The sequence below is a fragment of the Chinchilla lanigera genome, unplaced genomic scaffold (genome assembly GCF_000276665.1).
Source record: "Chinchilla lanigera isolate Chin_1 unplaced genomic scaffold, ChiLan1.0 scaffold00091, whole genome shotgun sequence".
Taxonomy (NCBI): domain Eukaryota; kingdom Metazoa; phylum Chordata; class Mammalia; order Rodentia; family Chinchillidae; genus Chinchilla; species Chinchilla lanigera.
Window position 1 is genome coordinate 3,647,697 of NW_004955492.1, and position 25,379 is coordinate 3,673,075.

General features: G+C 40.6%; 1 protein-coding gene across 2 annotated transcripts in view; it reads left to right on the plus strand.

Annotated features, from left to right (window-relative positions):
* The window catches only part of Heatr1 (HEAT repeat containing 1), a 44,381-nt gene extending 19,808 nt beyond the window's left edge, over positions 1 to 24,573 (plus strand). Inside the window, exons 21-45 of one of the 2 annotated variants that reach the window (XM_005404931.2) lie at positions 42 to 211; positions 622 to 780; positions 2,571 to 2,813; positions 3,218 to 3,349; positions 5,375 to 5,478; positions 5,629 to 5,772; positions 6,442 to 6,560; positions 6,658 to 6,779; positions 8,179 to 8,307; positions 9,697 to 9,927; positions 10,815 to 10,941; positions 11,985 to 12,145; positions 15,476 to 15,522; positions 15,996 to 16,119; positions 16,871 to 17,011; positions 17,479 to 17,771; positions 18,461 to 18,611; positions 19,562 to 19,720; positions 19,859 to 19,993; positions 20,135 to 20,239; positions 20,320 to 20,488; positions 21,092 to 21,246; positions 21,803 to 21,961; positions 23,266 to 23,374; positions 24,271 to 24,573. In XM_005404931.2, the coding sequence (XP_005404988.1) occupies positions 42 to 211; positions 622 to 780; positions 2,571 to 2,813; positions 3,218 to 3,349; positions 5,375 to 5,478; positions 5,629 to 5,772; positions 6,442 to 6,560; positions 6,658 to 6,779; positions 8,179 to 8,307; positions 9,697 to 9,927; positions 10,815 to 10,941; positions 11,985 to 12,145; positions 15,476 to 15,522; positions 15,996 to 16,119; positions 16,871 to 17,011; positions 17,479 to 17,771; positions 18,461 to 18,611; positions 19,562 to 19,720; positions 19,859 to 19,993; positions 20,135 to 20,239; positions 20,320 to 20,488; positions 21,092 to 21,246; positions 21,803 to 21,961; positions 23,266 to 23,374; positions 24,271 to 24,359 (3,677 nt within the window). In that variant the 3' untranslated portion in view covers positions 24,360 to 24,573. Of the gene's footprint in view, positions 1 to 41; positions 212 to 621; positions 781 to 2,570; positions 2,814 to 3,217; positions 3,350 to 5,374; positions 5,479 to 5,628; positions 5,773 to 6,441; positions 6,561 to 6,657; positions 6,780 to 8,178; positions 8,308 to 9,696; positions 9,928 to 10,814; positions 10,942 to 11,984; positions 12,146 to 15,475; positions 15,523 to 15,995; positions 16,120 to 16,870; positions 17,012 to 17,478; positions 17,772 to 18,460; positions 18,612 to 19,561; positions 19,721 to 19,858; positions 19,994 to 20,134; positions 20,240 to 20,319; positions 20,489 to 21,091; positions 21,247 to 21,802; positions 21,962 to 23,265 lie in introns of both variants that reach the window. The other variant, XM_005404930.2, reaches the window with a different exon arrangement.
* Positions 24,574 to 25,379: the final 806 nt, after the last annotated feature.

Here is a 25,379-nt window from a genome sequence, read left to right on the forward strand (position 1 = left end):
TCTTCTTAAAATTGCTTACATTTTTCCCCCTTTGGTTTTAGTGGTGGCATCATTAATCATTAACCTGGGAAGCACCATAAAAGAAGCCCGTAGGGCTGCCATCCATTGTCTCCAGGCCCTCAGTGGAGTGGCATCGCAGTTTCATCTGGTGATAGACCATCTGGTTCCCAAAGCAGAGGAGATCACTTCTGATGCCACCTATGTCATCCAGGTAAACTCACTGGCAAAGAAGATTTTGTGTGCACGTGCGCGCCTCCTCGGCCCTATGTCCACATGAGCAATTTTCTCAATTTCTGACATTTTACCTTGTAGGGATGTTTGATGCGATGTCAGTGAATTTAGAAACTAATATGTTGGTAACTGTATATATTTTCCCCACTTTTAAAAGATCACAATACCGTATTTCTATTTTGCTGATCTTTCTGGGATAAAAGACCCATGTTTAACTTTTTATAGTGAGCTAGTTGGGGTATTGATACTCTTTCCAATTAGTGTTTTAAAAGGAAGTGAAAAAAATAAAAGCAATGTCACATCATTTGAGAAAGAATCTCCTTAATTAATATACTTAGCTTTTGTAGTTCCTTAACCGTTTTTCATCCAATTTTCTTTTGGGTATCCTAGGATTTAGCTACCTTATTTGAGGAACTAGAAAGAGAAAAAAAACAGAAATCTCACCAGAAGTTGTCTGAAACTTTGAAAAACCTACTTTATTGTGTGTATGGGTGCCCATCTTATGTTGCAAAAGAGCTGATGAAAGTATTTCGTGAAGTCAACAGTGAGGTACGTGAAGTGGAAGTGGATTGTACGTTCTGTGTACATGTCTGAGGAAGACATTTGTGCGCCTTGTGTGTATACTCTCAAAGTGATCATTTGGAAGGAGGGTGAGCTGGAGGTGGAGAAAAGATCCAGGATGCTAAAAGCACATATTGGTGAATTTCTTACCATTTTAAAATTTGTTATCTTTATATATGTTTAAGTTTAATTTTACTAGATTTAGAAGTCATGGGGAATGTACAACTGAAAATTGTTGGTTTATATTTATCTTTCAAGTGGAAAATCCTCCACAGGGGAATATATTCAGACATGAGTCTGTGACAGTTCCACTGCTGTTTGCTTATTTATTAAATACGTGTCTGTTTTTCTGGGGGAAACGTCCATAGCTTTCACTGTGTTCTCCAGGAAGCTGTGGTATACAAAGGAACAAGGTGACGAAACACACGTGTGTTGCAGGTCAGCAAAGAAAAAGTCCTCTTACCCTAGCCTTGTAAAAATGCCTGTGTGTTTCACCAGCCTCATACTGGCTGCAGACTTAGAGAATTACAACAGGGAAAATGGAATGAAGATCATTTTATCAAGTTTCTCACATTTATGCACTCTTGAGTTATCCCTGTTTCAGCATTGATAAACTTGTGTAAAGGACCAAATAGTAACTCCAGTCAGCTTCCATATCATTGAGTTCCGTGTCTGCAGATTCAACCAACCTCAGATTAAAATATTTGGAGCCAGAGCCAGGCATGGTAATGCATGCCTGTAATCCCACAATCCCGCGAGGCTGTGGTAAGGGGATGGCAAGTTCAAGGCCAACTTGGAACATAGTTCAGTCCTGTCTCAAAACAAAAAAGGAGTGGGGAGCTGGGAACAGTGGTGCACACTTGTAATCCCAGTTCCTCAGGAAGCTAAAGGGTCACATGTTGGAGGCCAGGCTGGGCAACTTCGTGAGACTGTCTCAAACTATTTTTTTAAAAGGGCTGTAGCTCACTGGTAGAGCACCCTTAGGTTCAATCCCCAGTAGCCCCCAAATTTAAAAAATAATTTGCATCTGTAATGAGCATGTACATTTTCCCCTTGACATTCCCTAAACAATGAGTATAACAGTTATTTATATACCATTCATATTTTATTACTAGAAGTGATCTAGAAGTGTTTTAAGGTACATAGGAGCATGTGCATCGGCCATGTGCAAATACTGTGCCCTTTTATGTGAGAAACTTGATCACCTATGGCTTTTGGTGTTCAACGGGATCCATGAACCAGTCCAGGAATTGGGATGGCTGTGGCCGCACGAACCATCAGTCTCTGTTTTAGCCTCTCAGTTCTGTCACTGTATCAGGAAAGCAGCCACAGATGGTACACAGACAAGTCAGCGGGGCTGTGTGTTAACAAAATGTGTATGCAGTGATTTGCTGGCCTCTGGTTTAGTTATGAAAGTCTTCACATGTAACATTTGAATTGACGCTAATCATACCAAATTGAAAACAATGTTTAAGGTAAGCACAGTGTTTTAGCAAATGCTAAAATAGTGTTATACTCAAATTTTGGTTTGTACTTGCTGTTCTCAGAAGGTCTCAAGAAGCACAGAGATTGGTCAGTGTTGGGCATTACAAGTGAACCGCCAAAGGGGACTTGAGCACCCTCAAGTGTGTTCACAGCCACCCCTTAGAGTTGTAGGGATTCAGTTCTTCCCTCCAGGCTAAGCTCCTAGTCTTCAAACAGGGTACCTTTAGATGTCTTCACAGAGCGAGCAAAAGCATTAGTTGTAACTGTTCACTAACAAGTTTTTCAATCTTTAGATGGTGCTGTCACAGCTATTGCCTCTGGTGGAACAGCTACTAGGAAAGATGGAGAAAGAGCACACAGCTGTCCTGAAAGATGAAGCCATCGTTTTGCATCTTGCTCTGGGAAAATATAATGAATATTCAGCTTCTCTTTTACACAAGGATCCAAAGAGTCTAGATATGTTTATAAAAGCCGTGCACACAGCAAAGGAACTTGAGACAGGAATGCCAACCATTCAGATCACTGCCCTCGAAAAGGTCAGTGGCTTTCTTCAAAAACCCAAGCATGTTCAAGCATTTAAAGATTTGTGAATTATTGATGGACTGGACATGTTTTAAAGGAACATGGTATATTTTACCTACTGTACAGAACTGAAAGTTGTACATTGATCGTTAAAAAGAATTGCATTTTTTTTTGTTTGTTTGTTTTGTTTTGTTTTGTTTTTTTGGTTTTTCTCCCGGTACCAGGAACCGAACTCACGACCTTGCGCTTGCCAGGCAGGTGCTTTTGCCGCTGAGCTAAATCCCCAGCCCCAAGAATTGCATTTTAAATGAGACAATAACGTGGAACAACTTTGTATTGTAGGTGAAAATGATACAGGAATTACTTGGAGTTCAAGCTTGTTCACTGAATTCAGTGGGTGTTTTTTCTTTCTCTCTAGATCACGAAGCCATTTTTTGCAGCTATATCAGATGAAAAGGTTCAGCAGAGAATTCTATGCATGTTATTTGATTTACTGGTAAACTGTAAAAATTCACATTGCTCTCAGACTGTTGGGAGTGTTTTTAAAGGGGTAAGTTACAAACTTGGTGTAATTTATTAATGCTTAGTCTCTTGCAAGTGACGCCACATTTAAGTGTCCTGCATTTTCCAGTGCTCCTAAGAGGGCAGCTGTCACCATTAGGAAGAATCAGAAAAGTAGGTCGTAGGTATAAAAGCAAAATAAGTCTCTGCCGTTAATTTTGTTGTTTGAAATATTTATAATTTTAATGAGGTAAGAGTGTGTGTGTGTGTGTGTGTGTGTTAATTTGGATCTTACTTGTATTAGGTAGACTCTGTGTGTTTTCATGGAAAGAATGAGACGCTCAGTGTTGAGCTGGGTGAGATTATTCTTAGTCATGTGCCAATATAGTGAAATTGAGACACTACTCATTGGTTTATGTGGGTTTTTGTGTTTTGTTTTGTTTTGTTTTGAGACAGAGTCTCACTATGTAGTTCAGGCTGGCCTTGAATTGACTGTGTAGCCCAGGCTGGCCTCGATCTGAAGATGATCCTCCTGCCTCAGCCTCCCAAGTGCTGGGATTATAAGCGTGTACCACTACACCTGGCTTATGTGTATATTGAAACCTAACTGGTTATTCTGTTTTTTGAATTCATAAACATGGAGAGTAGTATGATAAAGTCCTAGTATCCAGATTTAGCAGTTTTCAAAATTTTCACATATTTATTCAGGCTTTTCTTGTTTTTCTTTATTGAAGCATTTTATAGTAGATCTCAAAACACCATTTTACTTTTCATCCCTGTATACTTCAGTATGTGTCTGTATAACTACAATGCCATTATTATGTCTGAAAAAAGTTAATACCATATTTTTATGATTGTCTCAAGTATACTTTCTGAAATTGTTTTCTTGGAATCAAAATGTAAATATTTAGTTGTGATGTCAGAACCTCCCTAAAGAAGAGAGTCCTAGATGCTACCCTATTTGTAAAGAATCTCTGGGGCTCTGAGTCTGTGTATGTGTGTGTCTGTGTTTGTTTCTTAGTCTTTCCCAGTTTGATAGGATATATCTGGCTTGGCACATGGAGCCAGCGCTTGGAGGATTCTGTATTAAGTAGCTATTTTCCACTGTGAGGGATGAATATGGAATTGAGTGACTGGATGAACTGTTATCATATCACCAGGACAAGATCAGGGCTGTAACTTGAGGTGCAGGACAGACCTCAAGAGGCAAATGAATGGTAGAAGGAGAGAACTCAATTAAAATGAATACCAGAGTTAAATCCCTGTTGGCTAGTATTGAGTTGGTTTCGATTTACACCCTCTCTGTCCTTTCCTTTCTTCTGATTTTTCTTATAGTCTTAGTCATAAGATGGTAAGAGTATCACATGTGTGTGGCATGGCAGGGCAGACACAGATCCAGGAAGCTCTTCCTCCCCAGTTGAGGACCCTTCCCATGGGGTAATGTCTGATTTTAGTCTTAAAATTTTTAAAGGAACTTGGAGAGAAATTAGAGGGAATCACAAAGATAATACATACTTAACAGGTTTTGCAAACTGTATAGCACTCAGTGCTGTTTGAATTAAGATTTAATCCAAAAGGGAGCATCTTAGAACATTTAAGGGATTATCAAAAAGAGAATTTTAACCCAGATTTCTCCCATCTTTCATCTCAGGAGACAACTGACTAGAGAGCATATGAAATATTTTCACACATCATATCAGCCAAAAAGATAAGCTTGGTTTTGTATTTAAGGAAACTGTACATCTCAATATAAAAATTATTTGGACTACTGAAATTCACTCTATTAAATGAAACACTTATTTGTGACAGTTAATATATGATATATGAAAAAATAAGTATGTACTGGTATAAGTAGACTAGCAAGATGTCAGAGTAGTATGTGTCGTTATGCAACTATTGGTACATGGAAAATTTCCTAAAGGATTCATTATTGTCAGTGATGCTTTCCTTTGTGGATTGGACTGGGCTCTAGAGTGGTATAAAGACATAAAAGTGGACATAAATGCTCTCATCTCATCTCTTTTAGTCATTTATTATCCTAATCATATCAATCATTTTTTCTTCAATATTTCAGATTTCTGTTAATGCTGAACAAGTCAGAAAAGAACTGGAACCACCAGATAAAGCCAAATCCTTGGGCACAATTCAGCAAACAAGAAGACAAAAAATGCAACAGAAGTAAGGCTATGAATACATAGAGAGCATCTGCAAATGTTGTGAAAGCTTTGTGATTTTTTTGATATCCATCAACTTGGTATACTCAGATACAGTAGCTTTTACTTAGCAATGGTAGTATTTATTTTTAACTTTTTGTCTTCTGTTTCTCAGAAAATCACAAGATCTAGAATCTGTTCAGGAAGTTGCAAATTCTTACTGGCAGAGAGTGACCCTCATCCTAGAATTACTACAGCACAAGAAGAAGCTCAAAAACCCTCAGCTATTGATACCAACTCTTTTTAACTTGCTGTCAAGGTAATGACTCTTGGCCTTGATCTGTGAGAGAATAGGATTCTAACTCTTGCCCATCTGATTGTATTTAAAAGCCTTTTAGCTGGCGATAAAGCTTAGCAGCAAAAGCCTGGCCAAGCATAAGGTCCTGAGTTTGATTCCCAGAACCAAAAAAAAGATGCAAATAAAAGCTTCTTTTCAGGACGCCTTCACTTAGTTTGTACAATAAAGAAAGTTAAGTTCTATGGTTGGGAGAACAATTTTAGGTCCCCATTGCCTGGTTTCCTTCTCAACTTGCAGTACTGTGCCTGGACAGCCATTTCTTCCTTATATTTAAAGATACAGGGTAATATCTGCTATATTTTTTAGGTATAAATGATTAGGTAGCTGCAGAGTATACCACTGAATCATGGAATGTGCTATCATTTGAAAAGGAAAGTAATTCTGAAGGTCATCCTCTTAGATTCCAAAGAAGTTACTGAAGAGTATAGTAGAAAGGGAACATAATTTGACTTAAACACCTATCTCTGTGAGAAAAATTAAAGTTAAAAATCCTATCCCTTATTTTTAGACTTTATGTTTAATGATAGCATTTTAGTTATGACTTTTTTTACTGTGAGTTTTCAGTCGTGGTCATTAATGTGAAAATTGTACGACTTTTATATTTCCCATCATTTTCTGTGTGTTCTGAAGGTGTTTAGAACCTTTGCTGCCAGAGCAGGGGAACATGGAATACACCAAGCAATTAATTCTTAGTTGTCTGCTTAATATTTGCCAAAAACTTTCTCCAGATGGTGGCAGAATACCTAAAGGTATGTGCTGGACGGAAGGAAAGGGTAGAAATATTACCTACTTGGAGTATGAATGTATCTGCCACTTAGATGGTTTAAAAATTTCTCACCGCTGTAGATGTTGTAGATGAGGAGAAGTTCAATGTGGAATTGATTGTTCAGTGCATCCGCCTGTCAGAGATGCCTCAAACCCATCACCATGCCCTTTTACTTTTGGGTACAGTTGCTGGAATATTTCCGGTAAGTGCTAATGGTTATATTAGGCTTTAACATTTATTTCAGATACTTTTCTTCCATGGACATGTATTGGCATATACTGATTTAAATTCTTTAGGCTGAGAATTCTTTAAATTTGTTAGAATCAATCCCTAGAACTGGGTGAAAAGTAATTAAAAGATAAATGTATTAGGTGAGAGCATCTCTCAACACTGCTAGGACTCTCAGCCCTGCCTCTTTACAGCTGGGATACTGTGATCTATTTGATACTGCTAAACTTTGTTTCCCTGGTTTATAAAGTGAAAATACAGCGAACTTCTTCACAGGGTTGTGGTGAGGATTCAGACACTGTACCTAGCACACAGTAAGTCTAGTAAGCTAGTAGCAGCATTTATTTGGAAAAGATTAATAGCTCATCAATCCTCAACTAATCCTATGAACAGCCTTCAACTAGAGACAAGATTAATTTAATTATAATCTACTTCATTTGAAGACATGATGCTCTTACAGAAAAATGCATTATTTAAAAATCTTTGAAGAGATTATAACTATTTTCATGTCAGAGATTTATTTATTTATTTTTGTCTTTTTGAGACAGGGTCTCACTGTGTAGTTCAGGCTGGCTTTGAGCTCCCTTTGTAGCCCAGGCTGGTCTCATACTTGCAGTGATCCTCCTACCTTCTCCTGCCTCAGCCTCCCTAGTGCTGGGATTATAGGCGTGCACCACCATGCCCAGCTGTCATGTCAGAGATTTAGATTAGATGATCTAAGGTGCAGTTCTCCATAAACTTTAAGGAAACTTAAGTTACTGAAGTAATGCCAGATTTATATATATGGAATTTTTTTCCCCTTGGAGGAAGTCTAGCTCTCAAAGGAGTTACTATGAATGTTTATGTACATGTGTTTATGTGGGCATGCTTTCATATGTCTTGGAATTACTGGGTAAATCACATGGTAGCTCTACTTAAGTTTTCTGAGGAACTGTCAGACTGTTTTCCAGAGTGACTGCCCCATTTGATTCCCACCAGCAGTGTTTACAATTCTGATTTCTCCACACCTTTGACAGAACTTTTATTTTATTTTATATAACAGCCATCCTAGTAGGTATGAAGTGATATCTCATAATTTTGATTTTTTTAATTCTCTAATGACGCAAACATTGATTCATGTGTTTATATTTGTGGCTTACGCTGTGATCATTTGCATATTTTCTTTGGAGAAATTTTTTTTAATCTTTTGTCCATTTTAAATGTTTAACAATTTTAGTTGGTACAAAGGATTAAACCCAGGGCCTCATGAGTGCTATAGCCCCGATCTTACCCATTTTAAGAACAGGTTATTTCTCTCTTTACTGGTAAATTGTAATGAATTGTTAGTATTTAATATATTTGAAGTAAATGTTGATGATTATGTTTTCTTTTAGGATAAAGTTCTACACAATATCATGTCTATTTTTACATTTATGGGTGCCAATGTCATGCGCCTAGATGATACTTACAGTTTTCAAGTTATTAACAAGACGGTGAAAATGGTTATTCCAGCACTTATGCAGGTAAGCTGTCTGAATACCGCGTCATCACTGTTAGTTTTCAGTTGTTAGAACTCTGCATATATGTGGCATCGAAAGACTTTCTGAAGTGCTCAAGTAACTTGTGCCTCTTAAATTTTAGAAGGATAAAGGTACAAAGCAGTCTTGAGAGTGTTGCGTTTTCTAGGAATACAAGCAAGCCTGTTATATGTGGTCCTGATGTGCTTTGGTATTTTAACCATAAAAGTTCTTAACCCATGAGAAGGAGTAAATTTATATTGACTCTATTTCAGAATACTGTGTCAGCTTGATAATATAGTTTCTTAGACTAAAAAGGATAATGGGGAGGAGGCTATTAGAGCCAGCCCGGCCAGTTTGTTGGCATGCAACCCAGCAAACATTCACCAAGCTGCTCTAGGAGCCAAGGGCTCGGTGAAGTGAGGTACAATTAGGAAGGAACAATTAGGAAGAAACAATTAGGAAGTAAAAAATAGCTCTGAAAATGAAAGGGCTTTGTTGTCTACTGGAGTAATCTGCTTATCCCTACCAAAACGGTTTGGTATCTGTTCGCATGTCTCATCCGTGCCAGAGATGAGTGTATTAATATTGACATTAGATGGTGTTTTCTGTGTTCCACAAGTAGGTGAATATAGAAATTTGCCTAAAAATAAAAATAACTCTGCATTAATCCCTGTGATAAAGGCATAGATAATTGCTACATTTTAGAATAGGGACGAGGGTGGCCAATTTTATAAGTAGAATTTGCACTCCTACCAAAAGAGGATAGAATTTGGACAGTGAAATAGCAGAGCGTGGCATGGGCCTGTGCGCAGTGTTTGGAGAATGTGATGTAGATGGATTTGCTGATGAAAATGGATTAAGAAAGGTTGAGGTAGAGGGCATTGGGTTAGTCATCCAAGGGTTTCTTTATTTTTTGTAACTCATTCCCTTGTTCATTCACCAACACTACTTTGATCACCAGAACCAGAGTAAAATGGTTTGAACGTTAACAGCAGGAAGCTGTTGGCCCTTCTCTGCTGTGCTCCCCTAGATCACATACATTCTTCCCAAAGAGTACAACCTTGTCAGGAGGCCCAAGCAGATTGGCTGTCAGTGCCACATTTGACACTTGCCATTCACTGCCTCCTATTATTACTTTTCACAACTGCATCTTGTTTCATAGGGTTTATAAATCTCCTTTGGGGCATGGTTCACATTGTAGACTTTTCCCTGCAGGGCCACAGTGCCTTGGTTATGCTAGGTACTTATTGGCTATTTACTGATAGGGATTTGATTATTAAAATTCTTTCCATAACTTTGGGACATACCTGAAAGCCTGTTTTTGCCCACTTCAAGCTTGCGTTTTAGGAGAGTTACTTTTTCACCTACGCATGTCCTTTTGCTGTTCTGCAGTCTGATAAGGGAGACTCTGTAGAAGTCACAAGAAACGTGGAAGAGGTCGCGGTGAAGATCATCAGCGTGTTCGTGGATGCACTGCCGCATGTTCCCGAGCACAGGCGCCTGCCCATCCTTGTTCAGCTTGTCCATACGCTGGGCGTAGAAAAGTTCCTCTGGGTTCTCCTTGCTTTGCTCTTTGAACAATATGTCACTAAAACAGTGCTGGTGGCTGCCTATGGAGAAAAGGTACGTTGGGCAGGGTGGTAAGAAGGGAGATGGTGGCCTTTCACAGATTTTGTGATCCTCTCCATTTAAACATGGGGTTGTTGATACCTGATGTGCATTACTAACAGTACTTGCCCAGAACCTTTTTCAAAAATGTTTTTGTTACTCTTTAAAATTGCTTTCAAAAGCTGGACATGGTGCTACACACCTGTAATCTCAGCTGCTCAGGGGACTGAAGCAGAAAGATCACAAGTTTGAAGGAAGCCTGGGCAACTTAGTGAGACCCTGGGTTTAATCTCTAGTACTGCAGAACTGAAATAAAAAGAAAAATGCACAACACCTTGCAGTGAACCTGTGACGTGTAGAATATCCTCAGTAATACCAGAACAACTTCTAAGAGCAATTTGGCTTTTCTAAGAGACATACCTGGTTGCCAAGTTGGGCAGTTCTATTTTAAAACCAATAGAGTTGGAATTTCATGAAAATGTCTCCTGAAAGTAGCCTTGAAGGCCTGTTTTCAGGAAGCAGGCAGTATCCACATCAGGGACACACACCTAGTAATTCCTTGGAAGGGCTACACTTGGATAGATGAGGGCAGAATTCATGGGTCAAGGACTGTTTGTAAGTGACATCTTAGATGTGGGATCTTGAAGTAGATCTAGACCCACTCTAAAGTAAATGAAGTTTCTCTGGAAGTCACAGGCAGACTCTCCTGGGATTCTGCCCCTGCAGTTCTCACAAACAACTGTTTTACACAAGCTGCTCACCAGGGTACCCGTCTGGTGGGAACCACAAGGGAAAACAGTGACTGTGCTAAGGAATAGTTTTGAACATGATCCTTCATTTGTACTTATCAGTGCCCACTTGTTAGGTCCAGTTTTGTTACCTTGTCCCTTCTCTCCATACAGGATGCTATTTTAGAGGCAGATACTGAATTTTGGATTTCAGTCTGTTGTGAATTTAGTGTCCAGCATCAGATTCAAAGCCTGATGAGTATCCTTCAGTATTTAGTAAAGATGCCTGAGGATAAAGAAGGTAAGCGTAACTCTAGTGGTGTGTATCATCAAGTCTGAGAGCCAGGAAAGTAGGAGGGAATGCAGATTATTCTTAGAACCATCACACTCCTTCAGAAGGGCTTTTTTTTTTGGACATTAATCACTTTTCAGTATATTATTGTACTGGCTTTTGAGTCCTGCAGGAAGCAGTCAGTAGAAGTAGCAGTGTCCCTGTGCCTTCTCACACAGTGTGTTTATGTGTCTTGCACTCATGTGTTGGGGGTGGAATGTCACCTATGTCCAAGATTAATTATGTTCAAATGGCAGTAAGGCTGCTGGACCTTTTTAGGTGTTTCTCAGCCTCCTACTAAAATATCTGAAGACATTTATAGCAATGGTAAGTAATACTACTGAGAGCGCGCGCTGCAGCAGCTGGGTCAAGGAGAGTCTTCGCAGTGAGTCCTTCTGTAGCAGTGTTTTATTGTTAAGTTTTGTTTTTATGTGATGTCGAGAATGGCACTCAGGGCCTGTGCATGCTAAGCAATGCTCTTCCACTGAGCTATTCCCTTACTTCCCTAGGATACTAGTCTTTAAGTGGCCTATAATGGGCCCCTGATCACTGTATCCCCAAACCGTATTTAAATTGGATATAACTAGAAAAGGAATTCTGCATGTGAGATTGGAAGTTCTGAAGCACACATCTTCAGTCTTTTAAGAGCCAAGCCTTTAAGCTAGCAACCCCAGCCCCATGAAGTAAGTGTCCCTGAGACTCCAGAAACTCCATCCAGGTCCAGAGTGCAAGATTTCTTCTAGAATATCTTCATGTCCTATTCCACTTCCTCAATTGCCTGCTTTTTAGGGTTTGCTTCTTGCCTTCCCTTCTCAGGACAGTGGGTTACTGTCTTGGCAGATATGTTCTCATTTCTCACTGCTTTAGAAGAGGAAAGGCTGGGTGTCATAACTGAATACATACATGTCTGAAGTTGTGAAGGGACAACAGACTTCACCATGTTTTATTAGAACTCATGCCAAGGAGGCAGGTAGAAGGTGAGTGTGGTCACCTGTTCTATTGCTGTTTTGCAGAGACTCTTCCGAAGGCAGTATCAAAGAAGGGTGAGTCACAAGAAGAGATGCTCCAGATCTTTAATGTGGACACTCACACAAGCAAGCAACTGCGACACTTCAAATTTTTGTCAGTGTCCTTCATGGCCCAGCTCCTGGCTTCCAATAATTTTCTCAGAAAGGTGATGTGTTCTTTAAATGTATTCATGATAAACTGATCTTGCTTTTGCGGAAAGAACTGTGTTTTAAACTTACAGCTTGACAGGTGACTTCTGAAAATGTGAGGCATGACTAATGATTACAGAAAACCATGAAAAACTTGGTGGCATGAACTACCAGGGTTGAATAGATAAGCCCTACAGTTCAGCACTTTCATTTTCGAGAGGCATATACTCACCAGGAGTGAATGGACATGTATGCCAAAAACCATCTTTAAGAATGCTTATGAGGGGCTGGGGATTTAGCTCAGCGGCAAAAGCGCCTGCCTGGCAAGCACAAGGTCGTGAGTTTGGTTCCCGGTACCAGAGAAAAACCAAAAAAACAAACAAAAAAAAAAAAACAAAAAAAAGAACGCTTATGAGAGTACTGCTCAGGGCAGCTCAAGACTGGTCATACTCCAAGTGCTGTGGATAAATTGTCTGTGGTCATAAGTGAACGTGGGTGAACAACACAGCCATCTGGTGAATCTCAGGGAAACAGTTTTGAAAGAGAGAGGCCAGACACAAAAGGATGCATTCCATGATTCCAGAAAGAGGCAACATGAATTCACAGTTTTAAGTATCAAGACAGTGGTATCTATGCAGGGTGGGGGACAGTAATGGCAGGCAGGTAGGAGAGGACTTCCTGGGGCACTACTAGTGTACTGTGGCTTTGCGTAGATACAGTGAGCTCTGCATCAACGATTGGTATACTCTATTTGGATGTCAAATTTCAGTGTAGATAATGAGAAGAAAGGAAAGGACAGTCATGAGCAGGAGTATAAAAGTGTTTCAACACTATGACTTCTTTTGAAGTACTATGCTACACTAACAGATTAAGAAGAGAAACTATATAATCCTAATGTTTACATGGTGATATTTCAATAGATGCATTTTTCATTCATCATTTAAGAAAAAAATTCTCTTAGTATGGGATAGATGGGAATTCCTTTGGCTTGATAAGAGTATCTATTAGAAGTCGGAAGAAAAATCTGTGGTGTATATCATATTTAATAACAGAATATTAATGGTGTTCCTGCTAAAGTGAGAAGCAAATCTGCCTTCTGTCGTCACGTCTATTCAGGAAAAGAAATGAGGTATAAGAATGAGGAAAAAATAGAAACAGCAAGCTCTTAGTCATTAGTCTTAATCATCAGTCCAGCAAGCTGGCTTGATAGTAATTAGTGACAATGGTCTATATCAAGCAAGCCAGCTAAACTCACTAGTCTTACACACCGTTTTATAGTGTTAGCATTTATCTTATTAAATAGAATAAAAAATATTTTACATACAATAAAAACAAATTTATAAGGTGCTAAGAGTAAGCCTAAGAGAATGTATGTTAGAATATTGTAGAGCAATTTCCATTATATTAAAGAAAACTTTAAAGAATAGAAAGAAATACTATTCCTATACGAGAAGATTCTCCAAAGGTTCCAGTTCTTTTCAGATTAATCTAGAAATTCAGTGCGTTTCCTCAGTTATGTTTTTTTAAATGACCTTGACAAGTTGATCCCAATATGTATAGGACCAAGGATAGTGGTGGAACAAGAGTGATCAGACAGATCAGTGTGACACAGCACACTCAGAAACAGATGTGGGTAGAAGAGGTTACAGGTGGTATTAAAGCCTGTCCGTGTGCAGTGGTACCTTGGTTCACAAACTTCATTTGCTCCACGATTCTGGGGAAGATGGCCACAGCCATGTTTGTTCCCAGTGTGGAGTTCTCAAACAGAAGCAAAATTTTGCCAGACACTTTTTTTGCGAACTAAACTGTTTGAACAGAAGCATTTGTGAAGCAAGGTATTACTGTACTAACACGGCACAGCTTGTTTTCTATTTGCAGGAGGAAAAAACTCTGGTCTCATACCATGTATAACAATTTTAGGTAAAAACTTTAATGTAAAAAGCAACACTTAGAACTTTTAGGAGAAAATCAAGGAGAACAGTAATGTGACCAGAGGATAAAGAAGAATTTTTCTTGAAAAATGTGGTTCAGCAAAAAGCCTGTATAAAGTAAAAAAGCCAGAGACCAAGAGATTATTGCTCTCCATAAATTAAAAATCATCTTCTTTGATTAAAACAGCTGGCAAAGAATATGAGAGGAATCACAAATGGCCAATTAATATACATCACAGTTCAACCTTCTTAGTGAACAGGAAATGCAGATTAAACGAGATGCTACCGTGGTACCCAGTGAACTGGTAAAATAGTCGGAGTGACTAATTACCAGGGAGTGGCAAGGACATGAGGTACACGATGATGGGTAGCTTGGGTTGGCCCAGCACCTTAGAAAGTACTTGACAGGGTACCCTGGGCCAGAGAGCTTAGTAATTCCCTTTCTTAGGCATTTACTCTACAAAAACTTTCTTAGTGCTCAAAACACTTACAAAAATGGGTTTTTTTTTAGCATAGTACAGGTTGAACATCCCTAATCTGAAAGCCAAAATATTCTAATACCCAAAATTTGGGGATGTAGACATGAAAAGTGAAAAATACCACACCTGACCTCATGTGGTGAGTCATTGAAAACATAGGCATACTAAAAATATAAAATCACCTTCAAGCTGTATATATGGTATGTATAAAACGTAAGTGAATTTCATGTTTAGACTTGGGTCCCATCCCCAGAATCTCTCATTATGTATACACAGATACTCCAGAATCTGAAAAAAATCTAAGCTATGTAAAACAAAAGGCCATAAAGTGAATGTCTAACAGCAGAGGCACAGGAATAAGTAAGTTGTATCCACAGAGGAGTACTATGTACAGTTGAAATGAAGGAAATAGAGCAACATGAGTCTCCATCAGGCACAGGTCTCAGAAATCTAATGTTACCACAAAAACACATTGTTAAATGTGTGCTGTTTAGAAACAATAACAGATCCAGAGGGATGGTTGTCTTTGGGGGCCTGGGGTAGCGGGAGGATGGGCCAGGGAGCTGTACGTAGGGGTCTACAGCGGTGTCCATCATGTTTAACATCTCAGCCAATTTTGTAGGAGCTACCAAGGTCAGCATTTTATAGACTTAGGAAGTAGGAAAATGAGTGCTTTTTGGTTGCTATATTTTCCTAAATTTATGTTGTACTTTACAGAGCCTACAAATAGAATATAATTAAACTAAATTAGAAGAGGTGCAGTTACTAGTCCTGTTACTAGTCCAGTGAGGATGGTCTGAACCCAGTTAAATTCTAATGCCAGAAAGTAGTTAAACTGAGAGGTTTGTGTAAATAGCCTGAGTTTCATTGAACCTATTTCAAATGACTTCACTAGCAGAGTCCATCCTGTGCTAATGGAACCTTCTTTATAACTTAGGTGGTTGAAAGTGGTGGTCCTCAGATTTTGAATGGCCTTGAACAGAGGTATGTTTACTTCTTTTTTTGTTTTTTTTTTTCTTATTTGGGAATAATTTGAAACTTATGGAATGACTAGAAGAATAGAAAACACAACTGTCATAGACTCTATAGCCAGGTTCATCAGTTGACACTTCCTGTCATTCTGTCTGCATACATTTTTGTCTCTGAGCCATTTGAAACTAAATCATATACATTACACCTCTTTCCTCTGATACGTTAGTGTACTTTTCCTAAAACGCAGAGATATTCTTTAAAAACCACAATACAGTTGCCAAGATCCAGAGTTGGAATGAGGAAAGATATCCAGAGGCCTCTGTTTACTTCTTAATGGTATTTCTCTGTAATAATCTTTCCTTCCACATAATTTTTTAGATACTTTAGTATGAAATCATTGAATTTCTCACATTCTGCATGAGATAAATGCAAGTTCTTTAAATGCTTTCAGCTGCTTTTTGCTGAGTGCAGCTTTTGTGTTTTAGGTTGCTAGAATCCGTTCTTGGTTATATCAACACTGTAGCACAGTCCATGGACAAAAACGCAGACAAACTAACCGGGAAGTTCTGGCGAGCGCTCCTTAGTAAAGCTTATGACATGTTAGATAAGGTACGTTTTCATTTCTCCCCTTAGTTACTGTTTTGTCACTAGTTTTTAAAGCACTGAGAAATTATTTGATTTAAAGTTTTACTAAGAACAAATTTAATAATATAGTGAAACTCAGATTTTTCTTGAAGAAAAGTCTTGACAACTAGGAATAAACGTATGTGGAAAAAAGCTCATTGTTAATTTTATTGTATTAAAGTACAACACAATTTTTAATATTTTAAAAATAGGCACCTCAATAAATATGATGGGGTGTTTTATTTTGTTTTGAGAAAGGATCTTGATAAGTTGTCCATCTGGACTGAAATTAATAATCCTCCTGCCTCAGCCTCCAAGAGTGCTAGGATTATAAGCATGTACCACCATGCCTGGCTTAAATCTGATGTTTTAGTATTCTGATGTTTTTAGTATTCAGTTATATATACAAAGTTCCACTCGATTCAAATGAAAAGAAATTAAAATATCTATTAGCCAATTATATTGGCTTTGAAATGAAGATCACATTTCAAATATAGCTAAATCTAGCTATATGGCCTTCAGCAGTCTACTTATTCTTAGCATCAGGTTTTCTGTTTTGTTTTTAGTTAATAAATTGTGATAAGTAATGACTACCTCAAAAGTTATTGTAAGAATTATATAAGAGTTGTGTCTGAAGATACCTGGCACTTAGAGGTATACAATGCATAAAAGTCTATCCTAATTGAAGGTTTTCTTTCTTTTTTTTCCTTTCTGTTAAATGTAAACTTCTGTACAGGTCAATGCCTTGCTGCCCACAGAAACATTCATTACTGTGGTTAAAGGGCTCGTGACCAATCCCCTGCCATCTGTACGCCGGAAAGCACTAGATCTTCTGAATAACAAGCTACAGCAGAGCACATCCTGGAAAAGGAAAACGGTGAGTGAGGGTCGTGTTGCAGACCCTGGTCCTCCCCATGCTTTATTAAGAGCTTCTTTAGCTCAGTGAAGTTCCTCCAGTGGTACCATTTAAAATAGTTACATCATCGCAGTATTATGTGTGTGTATTTTAAAAGTGTGATGTTGATTCTAGTAGACATCAATATGTTGTAAGAGCTCTTAGAATGGAATTCCTGCTTGTTAGCTTATTATTGACCATTCATTGCTTTAGCATTAGCATAATTTTAATCACCCCTTCCTGCTAAGGTGCTTCATATAAATCAGAAGTTGCTTAGAGAGCATATGCATTTGCTAGCAGTAAAGAAAATGGAGAAACAACTGCTTTCGTGTAGTCACGTGGCTTGGGAGCCCTCAGTCTCCATTAGATAGACTGTAGCTGTGAAGATGGAAAAAAGGATTGGCAGTTTTTGCAGCTTTAATTATTTGGGGATTTTGGCTGTTCTCCAGGTTTACCGTTTCCTAAAGCTGATTCCAGTCCTTCTGGCCATGGTGCAGCATAAGAAAAAGGAGGCAGAAGAAGAACAAGCAATAAATAGACAGACGGCTCTGTATACCCTAAAGCTTTTGTGCAAGAACTTTGGTGCAGAAAAGCCAGAGTCTTTTGTGCCGGTGTTGAACATGGCGGTGCAGCTGATTGCTCCAGAAAGAAAGGAAGAGAAGAATGTCCTGGGCAGCGCGCTGCTGTGCATAGCAGAGGTGGCCTCCACCCTGGAGGCACTGGCCATCCCCCAGCTTCCCAGGTATGCTGCTGGAGACGTGGAGCAGGAAGCCCCGAACTCCCAGGCAGGCTGGAAAATCATGCCTTAATGAGTTTTTTTTGACCACTGGAAATTACCTAAAAATAGATTTGTTAAAGAATTGTTCTGCTCTTCAAACTGTAAACACAACCTTGCGATTCACCTTCAGAGGCAGTGCCTTGTGTGGTTGCATGTCTCCCACTTCTCTTCCCCTTTGACTACCTATCATCAGAAGCGGTGCCACAGCTCCCTGGGGAGAGGTAAGGCTGGAGTAGCCTTACGTTGCCGCCTTGGGAAGTCATCACACCTAACTCTATCTTTGGCTCTGGCTGGAACTAGCTGTACACCTGTGACCAACCATGTAACCTTTGAGAGCTGTGCTATCTGTAAGCTAGAGATGGTGCCTGCCATCCTGTGGGATTTCTGCAGGGCAGGGTTGACCAGGCTTTGTTTACAGACCTTCCGGATGTGGCTCATGTCCAGTAATTCAGACACTGGTATTTATAACAGTTCCTGTTGTGTCAGTGCTGTTGCTTCTGCCAGATCTCTTACTCTCAGCTATATACATAAAACGTGTTATGGGTACATGGGGATTTCACAGGCATGGTTGGTTTGGATTTATTCATGCTGTCCCCTGCTCCAGTCTCCATTTCTGTTGGAATTATTCTGAAGTGCTTGCTCTTTCTCCCCAGCCTGATGCCATCCTTGCTGACAGCCGTGAAGAGCACTGGCGAGCTGGTGCACAGTGAGGTGTCTCTGCTCAGTGCCCTTGCTGCCCTACACAAGGTCGTCGAGACCCTCCCACACTTCATCAGCCCCTACCTGGAAGGGATTCTGTTCCAGGTGAGCTGGGGTGGCCCTTTGTGCTGTGTGGTGCAGGGAAAGGTGAAGGACTACCAATTTTCATCATTGTGTCAGTTAAGTGTTTCTGTGTAGCGCATTATTTCTGAAAAGGTGCGCCTGTTCTTACCATATGTGTGCTTCTTTTTCTCCTGCACTGTCCCTTCTGCTTCATCATGAAACTGACTCAGGGGTCACTTTTCAGTGGGGGTCGCTTTTCATCCTCTTTGTGCAGGATGTATTTTATTGCTTTTATTTTCTTCTGCAAAATCTTTGGGGTTGGGCAGGAAGAGCTCCCTATAATCACGCCTGCTTGTATCTGATGTGGATGGCAATTTACATAACACAATTCCTAAAGTGCAGGTCGGTGGCTGGCTGTCCGCACACAGTGAGCGGGTGGTATTCCTGATTAAAAGCACCCATGCGAGTTGAGCCCACGTTTCTCTGTTATTCTGTTGTATGCATCATTTGCCATTTATGAAGTTAGGAACTTTACTTCCATAGTGCACATGATTTAACCAGTTCATGTGCTCTTCCACCAGAACTGAAAAGTAGCCTTCTGGGACTGGGCATGTAGCTTAGTGGCAGAGCATGTGCCTACCATACTGAAGCCCTAGGCTTTAAAAAGGGGTTGTTGCTTGTGAGGAGTGTTCTGAGGTTTTTTAGCAAGGAAGATCCTGGCTCTTCTTGTCCCTAGATTCCCATCCTCTAAGGAAATTGTCAGTCGGGGTACTTCGTGTGCTTCCACGGCTGCTGTTTGCCTCCATCCCTGGCTGCCCCATCTTGCCCACAGACACTAAGGGCCGGCCATGTGAGGGATTCTTTGTGAAGCTGAATGTGCTCAGCATTTCCAAACTCAGGGTTTCAGTTAACTCAGTGTCACCCTTGAGCCTTTTTGTGTGTGCTTGTTAACACAGAACCAGAGATCAGTCATGTTTTTTATATCCCTCTAGGTAATTCATTTGGAGAAAATCACCAGTGAAATGGGCTCTGCCTCACAGGCTAACGTCCGGCTCACATCTCTTAAAAAGACACTGGCCACCAAGCTCTCCCCCCGAGTCCTGCTGCCAGCCATTGGCAAGACTTACAAGCAGATCAAGAAGAACTGGAAGGTAAGATCATTGGATACTGATCTTTGGCGGAGGGGCACTTGTGAGAGAGAAGCATGCGCTGGTTTAGTTCCATGAAAGGCTGTTGCTGAGCTCTAGGAATAATAAAAATGGCACATCTCATTGCTGTGTTCCTGGTAGAATCACATGAGCCCGTTCATGAGCATCTTGCAAGAGCACATCGGGGTGATGAAGAAGGAGGAGCTCACCTCCTATCAGTCTCAGCTGACCACCTTTTTCCTAGAGGCCCTGGACTTCCGAGCACAGCACTTAGAGGTAAGCTGGTCCTCACCCCTAAGTCCTAAGTTCGTTGTCCGTGTAGGTAAGAACCAGAGAAAAGTCTGGTTGTGCAGCACTTGTACTTGCTAAATGATTTAGTTAGTACTCTGGCTACTAAATCAGTTCTCCTATTTGTAGGATGACCTGGAGGAAGTTGGGAAGACAGAAAGTTGTATCATTGACTCCCTGGTGGCCATGGTTGTGAAACTGTCTGAGGTCACATTCAGACCACTGTTCTTCAAGGTGAGGCTTCTTCCTCTGCATCTTGTGTGACAGGTGTGACAGCGTGAGTGAAAGACACTCATGTTCTATTACGTTTTCAGCTGTTTGATTGGGCCAAAACAGAAGGGGCCCCGAAGGACAGGCTGTTGACATTTTACAACCTGGCCGACCGCATTGCAGAGAAACTGAAGGGGCTGTTCACTCTTTTTGCTGGCCACTTGGTAAAGCCTTTTGCTGACACCTTGAACCAGGTGAACATCTCCAAAACAGGTTAGTAACTCCCTTGCTCTGCTGCCTGCCTTACACGGGGCACAGTTTGTGCTAGATGCATCTTGTGCCCAAACATTTGTTAAAGGTTCTTGAGAAGTAAATTTTTGCTTTTATGTTATTCAGGTGTTTGTTTTAGCAAAATGGGAAAATGGCTAGGAAAAAGAAGAAAGTTAGGAGGTAGGATTAGTTACTAAAGTGACTCTTGAAAACATTAGAATTGGGTCTAGAGGTGTAGCTCAGTGGGAGAGCATTTAACTAGCATGCTTGGGGCCCTGGGTTTAATCCTAGTGCTAAAAATAATAATAAAAATAAAGATTGGTCTACTCTTTAATGCTAGTGACTTCATCATCAGTTCAAGGTTTAACTTGTCAGACCAACCATTAGAATCTTGACAACTCTAAAAAAAAATCACTTCTGGGATGCCATCCATTTTGCTTGGGTTCAGCTTTCATCCTTATTATGATTTCTAGATCATGTCTTTTTTTAAAAATTTTTTAAAATGTAGATCATTTCTGAAACACTCTTCTGACTGTAGTTACTTTAACAGTGATTCAGATTTAAACACTGAAGATTAAATTTTTTTTAACCTTCTCCCACCTACAGATGAAGCATTCTTTGACTCTGAACAGGACCCTGAAAAATGCTGCTTGCTGTTACAGTTTATTTTGAACTGTTTGTATAAGATTTTCCTCTTTGATACCCAGCACTTTCTGAGTAAAGAGCGAGCAGAAGCCCTCATGATGCCTCTGGTGGATCAGGTAACTGGCGGGGCTGTCTCCTCTGACCACTCAGCTGAAGCAGGTTTCATGTTTGCAGAAGGACAGCTGTGAGCCTTTTTTAAAAGGGTGTTTTTGTTCTTCTGGGGTTTTATTTTCTTTTTTTGGTGGGGGTTGTCCTTTTATATGACATTTTACTTTAAAATTGATTTCTCATGGCTCTGACTTAAGAGATTTTCTTTTGAACTATTCAAAAGAAAGACATGCTACAAGGCATCGTGGTTGATTTATTAATTTTGGAAGCAAATATTAGATGTATTTTAACTGAGCTCCATCAGGCCAGTCTCAGGGCATGGCTGCCCCTGGAGGAAAGAGTCTTCCATAGTTTTGAAGTGAATGGGCTGGTGCTAAGAGCAGCAAGACTCTGAGTTGAAGGTAAGAAATTTGCTCTGGAGAGACAGTATTATATTAGAGTAGGACCTAGGGTCTGAGCCTGCTCATACTGTGAAGGACGGTAACATACCCGAAGCCGCATACATGTTCAGACAGAAGAAAGAAGGAGAGCTGTCGCTCACAGTCCTCATTTCCCTCCTCCCAGCTGGAAAATAGGCTTGGAGGAGAAGAGGAGTTCCAGCAGCGGGTGACACGGCACCTGATACCCTGCATCGCACAGTTCTCAGTGGCCATGGCAGATGACTCTCTGTGGAAACCGCTCAACTACCAGATTCTGCTGAAGACCAGAGACTCCTCACCCAAGGTAGGAAGCTGCATGGTCCCCAGCCACCTCAGCAACCTACACATGGCTGCAGGCACAGGCTCCGGGTACAACAGAAGGGAATACCTTTGCCACCTGTCCTCGTACTACAGGTCTGGTCTACTGTGTTGGCCAAAATTCAGGCCTAAGAAATTTCTTTTACTCACAGACTTCATAACTAATAGACGCCCCCTTCCTCATCCCAGTGGGGTGACAGGTACAGACATTACCATTTAAATGTCACTGTACTTCTTAGACAAATGCTTTGTTCATAGAACACTCCCATGAGGTAGAACAATGTAGCAGACCATCATCTCCTTTGTACACAATAGGCTTCTGATTTTGTTAAGTGGTGGCTGCAGAAATACAATGACATGGGTAATTTGAATGGAGGTCAGAATTCCACATCTGTATTTTCAAGTGGTTTTAGCAGTGAATCACCATTTCTCAAACTAATCACTATAATTAGAATTTCAAGGGATTTAACAGACTTATTAATAGAATTTATTAGTTTGAATTTTTAACCTTTATTAATCAGGAACTAAAAACAATGAGGCTGCATTGATAAAGCTTCAAATTTTGAGTCAGAAGTTCTTAAGTTGCAGGATCAACTTTATTTTAATACTTTACTTTGTTGCACAGTATAACAATATTGGTAGTAAACTAGAAAGAACACTGTTATTTCGTTTCAAAGTGACTTTGCTAACAGTATGTCTGCATTTCTTATCACAGAAAGGCATGTAAGAAATGCCCAAGCCATAGTGTGTGTTTGTGTTAGGGGTTTTTTCGGTTGTTTTTTAATTTGAGAACTAGGACCTTATAACACCGTGGGTGTTTGATTCATTGCTGACATTGCATGCACCCCATGTGGGTGCCCCAGTCCCCACCAGACTTCAGTGCTGGCTGTGGTCGGGGTTATGAGTGGGCAGTCCTGCCACATCCCCACTCTACCGTCGTCTCCTGCAGCCCCACCCCCACAGATGGACAGCTCCAGCACAGTTAAACTTAGTGACACGCTAAGTTTGAGTTTGCATGTGGCATTTTGGTCTTGTTTTTTTCTTAGGTCTATGTCATAAAAAGACATTGACATTGAAGAGCAGCAATGCAGGAACACAGTTTGAAACCAGATTTATAAGGGTGCCCATATTCCATAGAGCCCAGATGGTTAAATAAACTGCTGTTCTAATAAGTGAGATAAATGCATGTGAAATAACATTAAATCTTAAAAAGAGCTTGTCAAATCAGATCTTAAGATAATACAACAGTAAACGATAAACTTTTTTATTCTTTACTCTTGTCCCTGGTAGGTGCGGTTTGCAGCCTTGATTACTGTGTTGGCGCTGGCTGAAAAACTAAAGGAAAATTATATTGTCCTCCTCCCAGAATCCATTCCTTTCCTGGCAGAACTGATGGAAGGTAATCTCCCGACATTAACAAGTAATTATAGTACAGCTCTGTGGATATGTGCCCAGGTGACATCTGCGGATGTAGTGTTTTGTCAGCAGGTCTAGTCCTGCCACCACCCCGACGTAAAAGTACAGGCAGGCTGGGGACAGATACCACCTCACTGTCCACAGAGAGGTTTTTACAGTATGTATCACTGCATTCCTGTGGGGTTTTGTGCTCAGGTAGACTACAAGATTGTTTTTTGTCAATCTCATGTGTTTATGTGCGATTGAGTACTTTGGACCTCAGATGTGGGGTTACTGTATCAGTGTCTGTGTGATGAAGGATGAAGTTGGGGCTCTGCAGTGCTCTGTGTTAGTTACGCGGATGATCTCATTGAAGCCTCCCACTGGGATAAACACCACTGTTCCTGTTTTACAAAGAAACAACTAGAGGCTTAGAAAGTGTAGATGGTTTGATGATGGTAGCGAAGCCAGTGAGTGTGACAAGTAAAAGTGACGGCTGGTATAAACAGCCAGGTTTATGCTGCACTGCGGCCTGCGCCTCACTGCTGTTGTCACTCAGCAGGAGCAATAGCAAGGAGACCAGGACTTTGATATTAACACAGAATCGTAGGCAGAATGTGTCCTCCGTTGGGTCTGACTGCGCTGAAGGCATATGCGCTTCAAAAGGAGCACAACCCTCAATTTTGGGTTTGGATATGTCCACCTGTGCCAAGGATCTACCTGGTCTCTGACAAGGCCATACTGTGAAAGTAGAGGGAGGCATGTGCCCTGCCCTGGCTCCCTACCTGTGTTCCAGGACTGATTACCAGAGGACTTGGGACCCTGGACCAGAGCTGTGAGAACTGCGGCAAGGTGACTGGTGACCCAGGTTTTAATTTTGATCTTGTTTTTTTTTTTTAGATGAGTGTGAAGAAGTGGAACACCAGTGCCAAAAGACCATTCAGCAGCTGGAGGTCACATTGGGGGAACCCCTCCAGAGCTACTTCTAAAACTTCTTTGGAGGGCCAAACTCTGTTGAGAGTTCAAATTTATTTTTCGTATTTTTATTTTGGGGTGTTTGGTGCCATGTTACTTTTGGTGCCTTTACCCCTGCTGGGACTACCTGCAGATATTTTAATGACTGCTGTATACGAAATCCCTGTAAGCCTTTCCTGCCATTTGTACAGAGTTGCTAAAGAGTAAACAAGCGTGTCTTTCTACAGACTGCTGTGTTTGTGAAGCATTTGTCCTCGGCTTTTCTGAATGTTACCAGTGGGCCGGACATGAGTAACTGGAGCAGCAAAGCTGACCACACGTGTAGACATGAAGCTGTTTCATGCGTGTGGAACTAGGTTGGAGGCTCACTCTCCATCTCAAGTAGATGGCAGCCATTCAGGGTCAACACGAATCTTCTGACTAAAGCCATTTGGTCTGTACTTTTCACGCTGGATAGGCTGAGCCTTCAACCTCCATTTGTATGTGTGTGGTTCTGGAAAGCATTTGCACTCAGGGCTGGGACTGTCTTTTTCCTTCAGTCATTTAAGAGGTTAGAGGAAGGAAGCAGTGTGAAACAACCCACACCTACCTTGCTGATCACATACAGAAAAGGCCCAGAAATAATAGTTGGTCCCAGCAACTGAAAATGATCACATTAATGATCATTAATTGGTCATTAATTAATTGGTCATTAATCCAAGGGTCCTTGTATAAGAAAGTAAATATCACTACCTTTTTTTTAAGGTTTTGAAGTCGTCTAGTCTCTACTGAAGCTGTAAATAGAGGGCTCAAATAAAATTAAATTTGCCTTCATTTTTTAAAGCATTGAAGAACTAGCCCATGCGTTACGGCTTAGATCTAAAATGTCCCCCCAAAGCCTCACAGGTTGGAAGATGACTGGATCACGGGGGTGCTGTGCTCACCGGTGAGTCATCCACTGATGAGTTCATCGCTGAACGTGCCACTACGAGGTGGGGCACGACGTCCCAAGGAAGGCCCCTCCCTTGTTCGGCTTCCAGGCTGCCAGCAGTGAG